This window comes from Lampris incognitus, chromosome 3 (assembly GCF_029633865.1).
Source record: "Lampris incognitus isolate fLamInc1 chromosome 3, fLamInc1.hap2, whole genome shotgun sequence".
In the NCBI taxonomy this organism is placed as follows: Eukaryota; Metazoa; Chordata; class Actinopteri; order Lampriformes; family Lampridae; genus Lampris; species Lampris incognitus.
The window spans coordinates 81033647-81046457 of record NC_079213.1 but is presented as its reverse complement, the minus strand read 5'-3'; the positions used below and the strand labels follow the sequence as shown (position 1 = coordinate 81046457).

At 43.7% G+C, this 12811-nt stretch overlaps 1 protein-coding gene across 1 annotated transcript; it reads left to right on the top strand.

Moving 5' to 3' along the window:
• Positions 1 to 7742: 7742 nt before the first annotated feature.
• LOC130110762 (GTP-binding protein REM 2-like) lies at positions 7743 to 12393 on the top strand. The gene is made up of 5 exons (XM_056277943.1): positions 7743 to 7796; positions 8374 to 8683; positions 8953 to 9026; positions 10722 to 10899; positions 12095 to 12393. The coding sequence occupies exons 1-5, from the start codon at positions 7743 to 7745 to the stop codon at positions 12391 to 12393; spliced, it is 915 nt and encodes a 304-aa protein (XP_056133918.1).
• The last annotated feature ends 418 nt before the right edge of the window (positions 12394 to 12811 follow it).

Sequence of the window (12811 nt, the reverse complement as noted above, 5' to 3'; positions counted from 1 at the left end):
CAAAGACGCCGTTACAGTAGTCGAGTCGACTGAAGATAAATACATGGACATCCATCCATCCATTATCCAAACTGCTTATCCTACTTGGTTGCGGAAATGCTGGAGCCTATCATAGCAGTCATTGGGCGGAAGGCAGGGAGACACCCTGGACAGGCTGCCAGCCATCAGGGGGCCGACACATTCACACCTAGGGACAATTTAGTATGGCTGATTCACCTGACTTACATGTTTTTTCAAATCCTGCTGAGGCATAAATCCTTTAATTCTTGATATATTCTTCAGGTGTTAGTAATTGTCTTAATTTGGCTATCTAAATTCGGGTGTGAGTCAGTGACTATACCAAAATTTCTGGCTTGGTTCATGATTTTTAAGATTACCAATTGTAGCTGAGTGCTGACTTTTAGTCATTCTTCCTTGGCTCCAAAGACAATTACTTCAGTTTTACCTTTATTTAATTGAAGAAAATTCTGCGACATCTGATCATTGATTTGCTCAATGCATTTACTCAGTGCTTGTATGGGATTATAGTCCCCTGGTGATATAGTTATGTAAATCTGCATGTCGTCTGCATAATTACGGTAACATATTTTGTTGTTTTCCATAATCTGGACTAGTGGGAGCGTATAAATTTAGCACAAAAAGTCAGGAAATTTTTGTTTGGTAGATTATTTCTTTGTTGTAACAATGCTTCTTGGCAATGAATCTTATATCAGGCACCTGATTGTCAGCACCTGGGTTACCAGAAGCTCAAAACAAGAGTCAATAGCAACAGCAAAATAAGATGTTTGGCATTGGCAGAGAAGATTTGGCAAATTTTTCATGGGCGCAACCCATATACTCAGCTCTGCTGCTCATCCCACAAATGCAAGTTCCATACAAATGTGGCATCATTTAAAAGGGAAATAAACAGGCTTTCCAACGGTATAAGATTTATTGCCAAGAAACATTGTTACAACAAAGAAATAATCTACCAAACACAAATGTCCTTACTTTTTGTGCCAAGTATAGATGTTAAACAGAAGTGGCCACAGAATGGAACCTTGGGGAACTCCACAGGTCATCTCTTTGTATGCTCAGATTTGGAATTACCTATAGACACAAAGTAGTCCCTGTCTTTTAAGTAAGAGTCAAACCGTTTAGTGCTGTGCCAGAAAGTCCCACCCAGTTTTTCCAATCAGTCCAGTAATATGTTGTAGTCAACTGTGTCAAATGTAGAACTGAGATCCAAAAATACCAAGACTGAGATTAAGGTGAAAACGTTTTTCTCATCAATCAGCTCAAAACTAACCAGCTTCTGCAAATGACAAACAGACCTGATGAACTTCTTTGTATTATTGAAATAATCTTTTACTTTTACTGACTTCCCAAAAGTTTCATCCAAAAAACAATTTATGTCCTCCAGAGAATACGGTATGATGTATTGCGGTATGATGTTTCACCAACTGACACACTATCAGATTCCGACTCATAATCCATATCCTCAGCCTCACCTGTTACCTGGCTACTGGGAATCTCCTCTACAATCCCAGTATTCCCTTCAGTAGGCCTACCTACTCTGTCCTTCACCATTGAACACTTCCTCAGTCCCTGCTAAACTGCTGGATGCAGCCACCTTGTTCAGCTGCAAGTATTTCTGCAAGATCTGCCCCCGACTCCGAGGCCATAGGCTGAGAGCCTATTTCCTCATCTACAACTGGTGGGGCAGCTTGTTCTTCCTACTGAATCAGGGGGCAGGATGTTAGCATCCGTGGTGTCTGCCTCCGCTTGCTGTCTATGCGGACACGCAAACCACTTTTGGCCAGCATCGCCACACTCAAAACATTTCAACTGCCCCGAAAACCATGTATGAGCCATTACCGTGTTTAGCTCTAACATAAACTCCAAACTCTGTCGGAGAGTCCAAAAACATAAACATCTGTCTCCTGAGTGACAGACTATGTTTTAGCTTCGGATCTTTACATCTGAGACTGACAGTTTTGAAAGCACTGGCGAATTTACCAAACCTCCGCAGCCCATTTTCCAACAGCTCAGTTAAGATAAACATCGGAACACCAGACACTGTGATTCTGGTCGAGGGAACCGACAATGGGGAAACAGCACTATAGATATCCCTGATAACTATACCACTCTCAATCACCTCATTAACATGATGCTCCTCCTTCAAAAATACCACCACAGCCTTGTTCATCCTGATCATGCACATAGGACAGATGAAGAATACGGGGGGGATTTCCAAAAAGAAAAAAAAAAGACAGCAAACAACTAAAACACCGCACCAATCTCACATCCACCACCCTCACTCACGTCCCACACCAATCTCACATCCACCACCCTCACTTACGCTCACACACCCAACCTCCCAGGATGCAGTGCAGAGAGAGAGAGACAGACAGGCAGACAGACAGACAGACAAACAGACAGACAGAGAGAAAGAGAGAATTTTATTATAAAATGAATTTTAAAATGAATTTTAAAATGGACCTTTATTTCTATCTGGTTCCATTTATACAAGTTTTTCAGTCATCAAAAACTACAACTAAACAAATTCATGCAAAAACCCAAAACAGAAATACTAAAGATAAAAATCTCAAATATTCAGAACCAAAGAGTTCTCTCTGTCTGAACACAGCACATCCTGCACACCCCAAGTGTTCACAAAAACTTTTGTCTTTTTTGTCAATCTGTAAAACATCCTCCTTGATAGGGGGAAGAGGGAACGACCATCCCTGAACGGGGGGGGGGGGGGGTCTAAGAGTACAGAGTACGTCTGTCGCCATTTTACAATGCTGTAAATGCAACTAATTCCCTAACCCTCTGTGACTAGTACACACGACCACTGAAACTCTAGTTAATGGGCATACCCATATTTGATCATGAAACTGGTCGTTAGTTCAGTCGTTATACATCTGTTGCCATTTTACAATGCTGTGATTACAACAATCCCTAATTCTGCGTGAATAGTACACATGATCAATGGTCACACCCATATTTGCATATGAAACTGGTCGTTGGTTTCGGTCGTTAGGCCCTGTATTGTACTGTATTGTTTGTAAGGGGTGTGGCAAACAAGAGCACAAGGCGCAGAATGTTGAGATAAGGAATTCACGTTAATCACTGCTATTGAGATGTGCCGCCCAGCGGAACAGACGGACATTCGAATGAGAGCAATGGGAATAGCAAGGCCACACACCCACGTGGTTCACACCGTCGCTAAGCAACAATCCAGGCGTAACCAAGTGAGGCGGAGTAATTCACCCAAATCTGTATATGCAGACTATGCATGTAAATACTGTGGCAACATTCAACTTTCAACTTTATTTCACACAAAAATGGAAAAATAACATTTATACATATATAATAAACAAAATGGTGTCGAGAAGGGACACCCCAAGGAAGCTCAGTAGAGCTTATGGACGGGAACTCACATTCAAGGAGCAGAGAACCCTGCCCAGCATTTGGGAAACGATGCAAATGTGGAATGCATAATCACTTTAAGAAAGTGTGTCAAAAAAGCAAAAGAAGACCTACTGATGGAAAAGTGCACTGCATGGAAAATATGGCAGAAAATTCAGTGATGAGGACATATACATTCATGAGTCAATCTGTGCAGTACAAGCTAAAAGGAATGGTTTGTAACATTACAATTTCACGACAAGCCACAACAATGTCAGTTGGACTCTGGGACCACTTGTAATGTAATGAGCCTCAAGAATAAGAAAAGGCTGGCACCCAACGCACCACTCCGCCCAAGCGACACCAGAATAAAGCTGTACTTGGGGGAGACATTGGACTCCATAGGCATCTTTGAGACTGAATGTACAGTAAGTGGCCACAAATATGAGTTCTCATTTGAGATAGTGAAGACAAGCCAAGATCCTTTTCTGTCGGGCTCTAGCTGTGAAGGCCTGGGTCTCATGCACTTTACAATCCCTGATGATGTACTTAATGTGGAACATGCACAGCCCGGAGCCCTAACCAAGGAACAGTAGGTCAACAGATACAGTGATGTGTTCAACTCACCTGTGGAATCCGTACCCGGGGAAGTCCATTTTGACCTAGATCTCAGGATTCCTGCAGTTCAGTGTGCTCCTCACAACATTGCCATCACAATGAAGGCAGCTGTTAAAGCCCAGCTGGACATTCACGAGGCTGAAGGCAAAATTGCACCCATCACAGAACTGACTGACTGGATCAGCAACATGGTAATTGTGAAAAAGCTGGAGAAGCTGAGACTATGCATTGATCCTAAGTTCTTGAACAAGACCCTAAAGTGCTCTCACTACATTATGCCTACTCTGGAGGAAGTCCTATACAAATTACCAAAGGCAAGAGTCTTCACCTTTGTGGATGCCCGAGATGTGTTTCTGCAATGCAAAATCAACAACAAGAGCAGTGTCATGACCACTTTCTGGACCCCCTGGGTGAGGAAACGCTGGCTCAAGCTACCATTCGGGGTATTGTGGCACCTGAGGTGTATCAGTGAAAACAACATGAGCTCCTGGTTGGACTGAAAGGCATTGAGCCTATTGTGGATGACATCTTGGTTGTGGGCTGCGGAGACACAGACAAAAAAGTTGAGACTGACCATGACATCAAGCTCCTGGCACTGATGGAGCACTGCCGTGAGGTCAAGCTGCAGCTACACTTAAATAAGCTGCAGTTCAAGGTAGCTGAAGTCCTGTTTCACGGCCACATTCTCTCATCTGCTGGACTGAAGCCTGACCCAGAGAAGGTGAGGGCCATCATCGACATGCCCAATCCAACAGACACAAAAGGTGTTCAACATCTCATCGGCTTTGCCAGCTATTTGGCCAAATTCATGCCACACCTGTCGAGTGTCTGCGAGCTGTTGCGACGCTTACTGGACAAAGAAACCCCCTGGCACTGGCTGTCCAAACATGAGGTGGCAGTTCATGAACTCAAGTCTCTGGCTACAACCATGCCTGTCCTCCGCTACTATGATGTGACTAAGCCAATCACAGTCCAGAGCAACGCCAGCCAGAGTGGGCTCAGCTGCTGCCTCATGCAGGAAGGCCAACCCATTGCGTATGTTTCGAGAGCTGTTACGCCCACAGAAGAAACTACACACAAATCAAAAAAGAGTGCCTCAGCATAGTCTTCACCTGTCAGAGGTTTCACCACTACTTATGCAGACGTGACCTGATCACAGCAGAGACAGGCCATAAGCCTCTGATTTCTATCTTCAGGAAACCTCTCCTCAGAACACCCAAGAGGCTTCAAAGCATGCTCATGACCTTACAGAACTACAGTCAGAAGGTCATCTACAAACCAGGGCCTGAAATTTTCATCAGTGACACGCTCAGCAGAGCAACAGCAGGATGCACCAGCAGAGGAATGGCCTACCAGCGACACACTATTTTCTCCTTACAGCAAGAGCAATAGGATGCACAGCACATGAACCAGGCAGACTACTTAAACGTAAGTGACCAGTGCTTAGAACAAATCAGGCTGCACACTGACTGTGATGAATGTCTGCAGACACTAAAGTCTACAGTTCTCACGGGCTGGCCGGATGTAAGAGAAAGAAGTGCCTCTCATTATCAGAGAATACTGGCCCTACCGGGATGAGGTCAGCTCACAGAACGGCATCTTATTCCAAGGGCAGAAAGTCATCATCCCGAAATCGCTATGCTCAGAGATGCTTACATGCATGCATATGAGTCACATAGGAGGAGACACAGGCAACTGGCAAGCTTGAGAGACATTGTACTGGACCAACATGCATCCAGAAATAAAGGACTTTGTGAGCACCTGCTCAACCTACAATGAGTATGCTCACAAACAGCAAAAAGAGACCATGCTCTAACATGAACTGCACACTAGGCGATGGCAGATCATGAACATGGACCTGTTAAGCCACAGGCAGAAGGACTATCTGCTCATAGTTGACCACTATTCAGATTTTTGGGAGGTTGAGCTCCTCCCTGACTTATCTGCAGACAGTCATCAAGCATTGTAAGGCACAGTTTGCACGATATGGCTAGCCAGACAAGGTCATCACAGACAATGGCCCACAATTTACTTTGCAGTTTAAACGTTTTGCCTCTGAATGGGAGTTCGAGCACTTGACCTCCTCTCCAAGTCACCCGAAAGCAAATGGTAAGGCAGAGTCGGCTGTCAAGATTGCAAAGAATCTATTGCGTAAGGCAATGCATGACAGTGACAACCCTTGGAAAGCCATACTACACTGGAGGAATACTCCCACTGAAAACATGGGACGGCAGCCTGGCACAACTCTTCATGTCTCGTTGGCTGAAAACCTCCATTCCAGTGACAAACAAACTTCTTGAACCAGTCGTTGTGGTAGGGGTCACTGAGAAACTGCACCACAGGGAGAAACTTGCCAAGTTTTCTACGACCGGTCCACCCAGGACCTGCCATAGCTGGAGGTAGGGGAAACTGCCCGAATGAAGCCCCTGCCTGATGATAACACTGGTCTCTGGAAGGTCGGGGCCTGCTTCGGCAAGGTTGCACAGAGATCTTACCTGGTGGATGTCGACGGCTCACTCTGTCGATGCAACATGGTTGACCTCAGAGTGGCAGAGTCAGCTCCTACTTGGGCCTGCGAAGAGAATGAGACAGAGCCTACAAGTGTTCCAGAGAATAGTGCGATGGAGGCTCCCCCAATTGTGGCCGAGTCAAGTCCCATCAGGCTCACACCAAGGGTCGCTCCCATTTCAGCTGGAGCTGGACCCTCAGAAGGACACAGATAAGAACTACGTATGGCTGTTACCATTAAAAAAAAAAAAGGAAGAGGACCAGAAGGAATGCAGAAAAACAGTAGTTAACAGAGACTGTTGTAGTGTTTTGATATGGGAAAAGATTTATTTTATTTACAAGTTATATTGTGACATTTTGCACTATGTACTTGGACTATGCTCTAATGTGTTGGTGTTTACTTTGGAAAAGGATGATGTTACGGGGTCTAGTCAGATATGCCACAGCAGTCTACTTGTTTGTTTTATGCATGTCCCCTGATGTAGGGAGTTGTTACATGCATTTTCAGATTACACATCCTGAACTTGGCACACGTGTCTTGTCATTTATTCATGCATTCAGTACATCCTAGACAAACAACTAGTGTAAACTCATCGTTTACAAGCAAGCTATTTTCTATCAGCTGGTTGACAAACCCCTGTTCCTTCATAAATACAACCACCGCTTTATTCAGACGTTTCCATTCCCTACCTGTTCTCCTACCGCTAACTTCACCTGCTCCACCGTGGTACTGGGACGCAGTACTACCCTCACTCCCTGCCTCAAAGACAGGGACGGCGTCTCAAACGACGCCATGCCCGCCAAGAAGCACGGTTCACCATCCACCAAAAACAACCACCGAACGCAAACCAAACTATAGTAAGAACAACCAAAACAATCATACAATAAACACAGTAGGAAAAAAAGAAGAAAATCGAGAAAGTCACAGACTCTCAGCCAAACTTACCAAACTCTCCACCACCAAACTCCCAGCATGCACTCAGAGAGCGAGAGCGAGAGAGGGGGGGGGGGCGTGAAAGAGCAAGAGAGAGCGAGAAAGCGAGCGAGAGCAAGAGAGAGCGAGAACAAGAGAGAGCGTGCTCACTTAGTAGTTGCTTGCGCGCGCCGTGTGTCAGGTGAGATCGTGCTGTCTTTTGAGGCTGAGCTTGCGGGGCTGCTCAGCAGGAGGGCGGGAAAACAGTCTGGTCAGAGTCTCCATGTTGCTCGGTGTATTCAGACCGCAGATGCCTACAGATGTGCCCGAAGACAGCACCAACGCCGAGGAACCATCGACCAAGGTAGGTGGAAAACGACACTACTGAATGAATATAGGCTTTCTGACAATTTCCAAATATTTCTTCCTTTAAAAAAATGGTTTCTCCAAAAGCTCATGTTCAATTAGCCAGTCTTAATTTAAGCATGCAAGAGCATATGACTGATTATTGTTGGATGAGCTAATTGTTTGATGGGCCTTTTTTTTGACGGGCTCACCGGTTACAGATATTATTAAGTGACGAATATGTATAACCTATGATATCAGAAGAAAGTTAGGCTGTGAGCCCATGTGTACTTGAGAGAAGCCTATAGGGAGAATGTAGTGTTGTGCAGGGGGTGACGAACACGACAGTCATATTGGGGTAGACTGGATATAGTGATATTCTCACAAATCAGATTTAGCTGACATATCTGTGTGCGTGTGTGTGTGTGTGTGTGTGTGTGTGTGTGTGTGTGTGTGTGTGTGTGTGTGTGTGTGTGTGTGTGTGTGTTTGTTACTCCTCTGTCTTACCTTAAATTTGAGCAATACCAGATCTGAATGATCATTCACTGAGATGTCATGTTGTATCACTATCAATTCCATATTCATTTTCCCCCCAGTGTGACAGTATGACTCTGTCTAGTACCCCAACTGTTCGGCGAGGAAGCACTCCTCTGCCAATCAAACATCAGCTTAGAAGAGAGGAAGCTGTCCATGATGATTGCGATTGGACACTATCTGTGGCTGGACCTTCTCCACCTCCAATCAGCTTCAGCCCAGCTCTGGAAGACACGTTGCCTGGGGTTGTTGAAGGCAGATCTGATGGGCCTCTGAGGATTGCCCTGCTTGGGCAGAATGGGGTAGGAAAGTCATCCCTGGCCATCACCCTTGCTGGAGATATGGACAGGGCTGCCTCTGTGGATTCTGATGGTACATTGTATTCACTCTCTCTCTCTCACTTTCTCTCTTTTTATTTGTGTATGTGTGTGTGTGTGTGTGTGTGTGAGAGAGAGAGAGAGAGAGACAAAATGACTGAATCCAGAGCAGTATAATGGTGTTGAAATTACAGGATAGCCCATGGCAGTGCCGTTGCCACTATGCTGTCTATATGCACATCCCTTCAACAGCAAATTGCTAGTTAAGACATCACAACAGGTATCTCCCATCTGAGTCATAACAGTTACTCACCCTTTCCCTAGGGGAGGGCTACATGCGCACAATCACCGTAGATGAGGAGGAGAGCACCATCATTATCTATGACAACTGGAGACAGGTGAGCAAAAGAACACCTTACTGTTCCCACCTCTGCTCCCTTGTTAGCTTTAACAGCCCTGCCTCACTGTAGCCTGTCTTTCGACTGAGCTTCTCTTGCCATTTAGATGTTTCCCCATAAGTGAGTTCTTTCATCCTGTTTTTTCATAACACTGCTGGCCTATCTCCGTCTGCAGATACGCCCGGGGAGCAATGCACAGAGATCTATTTCTGTGTATGTGAATTAATAGAAGAAATAAACACCCATGTTTCCAAACATGGAAAACAGTCATTTCGATACAGATAAAAAAATAAATAATAATAAATCACAGAAAATGAGACCAGGTGAGGAAAGGATAATTCAAAGGGAGATGAAAGATAAAAAATACTTGCAAAGATATTATGTACAAAGAATATGATTTATTTTTTTTACATTCTTTGCAGTGTTGCTTTCAGAGATGCATCAGTTTTTGCTTTGTGCCTCCAAGTGAATTGCTCCAAAAATACACAGAAATATTTGAATAAATATGAACATTTCATCATGAAGTATAAAAAAAATTCCTTTTCATTTATTTTGTTATTTGGGATTTTCTATCTGCACAAGGTATTTAGTTATATCTAAATATCACACACACACACACACACACACACACACACACACACACACACACACACACACACACACACATATAGCTTTATTTACAGCTGATGATTGCTTATGGCATGAAACAGGCTTGTACTGTTTCATAAAGAATTTATCTGACTCACTGGATTATTTTGCTCCTTGTTTGTTGAGCACGTTCCCTACCATTGAGTGTTTCTTTTGACAAAGTTATATATAAATAAATACATTTAAAATATTTTTTTTGTTTTTGTTTTTTGTTAGAATATCATATATTCTAAATATCAACATTCATCCCTGAAAGCAACACTATGGTAAGAATGTAAAAAATAAGTCTGCTATTACAGAAGTTAACAGTATGTGAATGTTTAATCGCATTTACATCTGGTTTAGTGTAAAGAGCTCATTATCAGGATATTTTTCACTGCTTTTTTTTCTTGTCTCCCAAGGTCTGTTTGGAGGCATCAGTGGGTGTGAGAGAGGGGTGACCACAGAGGAAATGTGCCAAATGACTGCATTTTCTACTTATTAATGCTTCCAAATGAGGGAGATGTTTGGGAATGCAAACCACACATCCTCTGGGTCACGTTCTGTCTTTTTCATGTTATATGATTTATGTGTTTGTAGTCTTGCAATTAGCTATTTTTTTCACCAGTAACATGAGATGAATTCCCATTGGCAATTTGTCTCTTAATCACAGGGCACCATCTCTTTCGTGTTATGTGCAAATCTATGGCAATATGCCTTTGTTCAATTTCACAATAACTGCCTTTTCACAAATTCGTCTGGCTTTTTTTTTTTTTACCATCATGTGGCCTTGACAATCGGATTTGCTACTAAAACATTGACTGTCTCACTCACCATGCTTTCCAGCAATTAAGTGTGATGACATTGACTCACAAACCATTCAGACCGATGATGGCAGTTGTCTTAGAAAATGTGGCCATGTGGGTCTCTGGAAACCCAGTTAAACCAGCTCTTTAATGAATGCTGCCTGAAATTTTGGACGAGTTGTGATGATACTGGACCCCCGAGTGGTATTTGGCTGGGGGAGGGGGAAAAGTGTATATTGATGTTTCCCTCTCCATCCCTCAGGACCTGTCGGCGCTGCAGTGTGAGGTGTGTGTTCTGGTGTTCTCGGTGACAGACAGGCGGAGTTTCCATCGCACCGCCCAACTCCGACTTCTCTTGAGGGAGACTCAGCCCCAGACTCCCATCATCCTTGTTGGTAACAAGAGTGACCTCGTTCGCTCTCGTGAGGTCAGCACTCAAGGTAGGTTGGCTTCTCGCGCTCTCTCTCTACTACATATGATGCTGTGTTCACTGCCCATCTTTACTTATGTAAAACTCCCATACTACCCATGTTGTTCTTTCGTGCAGTTGTGTTCCTGTCACCTCAACAATGAGTGTTGGTATATTCAGCTCTGTATCCCAAGCAGCAAGCCTTGAGAGGATAAAATATGCCAAATAGTAATTGGTATAGTGTTTTAGCTGCACCACAGTGTGGGAGTACGAGGGCAGGAATAATAATAGGTGAAAGTAGAACCACATTCATTGTGAGTGCACTCCATATCCATATTCACCAATTTTACCAGGATCTGGCTTACCTACCCAATATGCAATTGAAACCCTGGTTCTTACCTATGTAGGGAGGTCCATCTGCATGGCTGTCTACCTCTTTAAGTGGTGGACATTAAGCAGGATTGCCTGTTCATCCAACAAAAATGCAGGCCACGTTTTGGTGTTTGGTAAATCAAAGTAGTTATCTACTAGTTTTTTTCTGACCATCTTCATTGCTTCTAAGGAAATATAATATGACCCCCCCCACCACCTCTCTGATTTCTTCACAAAGGTAGCCCATTGCTTGTCTTCATACTCCAAGCATTTTGATACATGGACTAGGTTCTTCTCTTCCTGTCTGTTAACGTCTTAAACGTCCAACTATAGGCATGCATTTGACAAGATAAAACATGGTCCCCAGATTTCATTATGGGAGATAACTTGATCTCATTTTACAAATGTGATATTCATTCAAGCTAATTAAGAAAAATTGCTCTTGCTGCTTATCACCCTCTTGCCTCTCCCCTCCTTCGTGCCTTGTTTAACTTATTTTACACTCCTGTGTGTATGTGATTGCATGTCAAAAAAATGTGAGGGATTCTCATTTGTCATTCAGTGAGGATCTAACTCTGAAGATTCAAAGACATTGTAATGTTTTTTTGTAGGTCAGAGGTGAGCATTGCTCTGTGACAGCAGTATAATGAGATGAAAGGAGCAGAAGTCATTGCCATAAGTGCCAATACACTGGCATCTAGCACCGCAGCATACCCTCTTTATATGCAAACAGTCTTAGTTTGACAGCTTCTTTCATTTTTGATGGATTTTTTTTTCTTCCTCTTCCTCATCTCTTCCCACTCATCTTATCCCTCCCTCTTTTGCCCTATATATCTCACCAACTCCTTTGTTAGAGGCCATGTCCAGTGCAGCCTTGTTTGAGTGTCTGTATCTGGAGATCTCTGCCTCTCTTGATCATCGCACCCCAGAGCTTTTGGAGTCTGCAGTGAGGCTAGCCAGGGGGCTGACCCCATGGCCCCCGGGAACCAGTGGGGAGGACATGACCGGAGGGGGCCAGCGTGAAAGCATAACATCCCGTGCCAAACGCTTCCTGTCTAACCTGGTCCCACGGTATCCACGTGACAGAGAGCGAGAAGCAGGCAAGTTCTTCAGGCAGAAGTCCCGGTCTTGCCATGACCTGGGGGCACTGTGACCATTGAAGACATGCTTTATGATGAGGTTTTAAACAAGGAATGTCACATAATATGTAAACAGAGCAAAAAAGTTAAACGCATCAATCTGGAAAATAAGACACCGAGATATGAATTAATAATGTGATAAGGAGGCGCAAATGTGAAGGTGCTGCAGGTCCTGAGGAGAATATCGTGGATGATGTTCATGACACAAGCACACAACAAACAGGACCAGAGTAGTGAATGACAACCAAGTAGTGATCATGTTTATGTATCATTTGATATTCAAATTTTGTACTTAAGACTCGAGCATTAAAGAACTGGGGGGGGGTGCTGTTTTAAAAAAAAACTCTTGGTAGTGATACTCAAAAGCCAATTTCATTGTTTTTGAGAGAAAAATAAATGCTTTTAGAAGTCTTGAGAAAGTCACCGTATTTG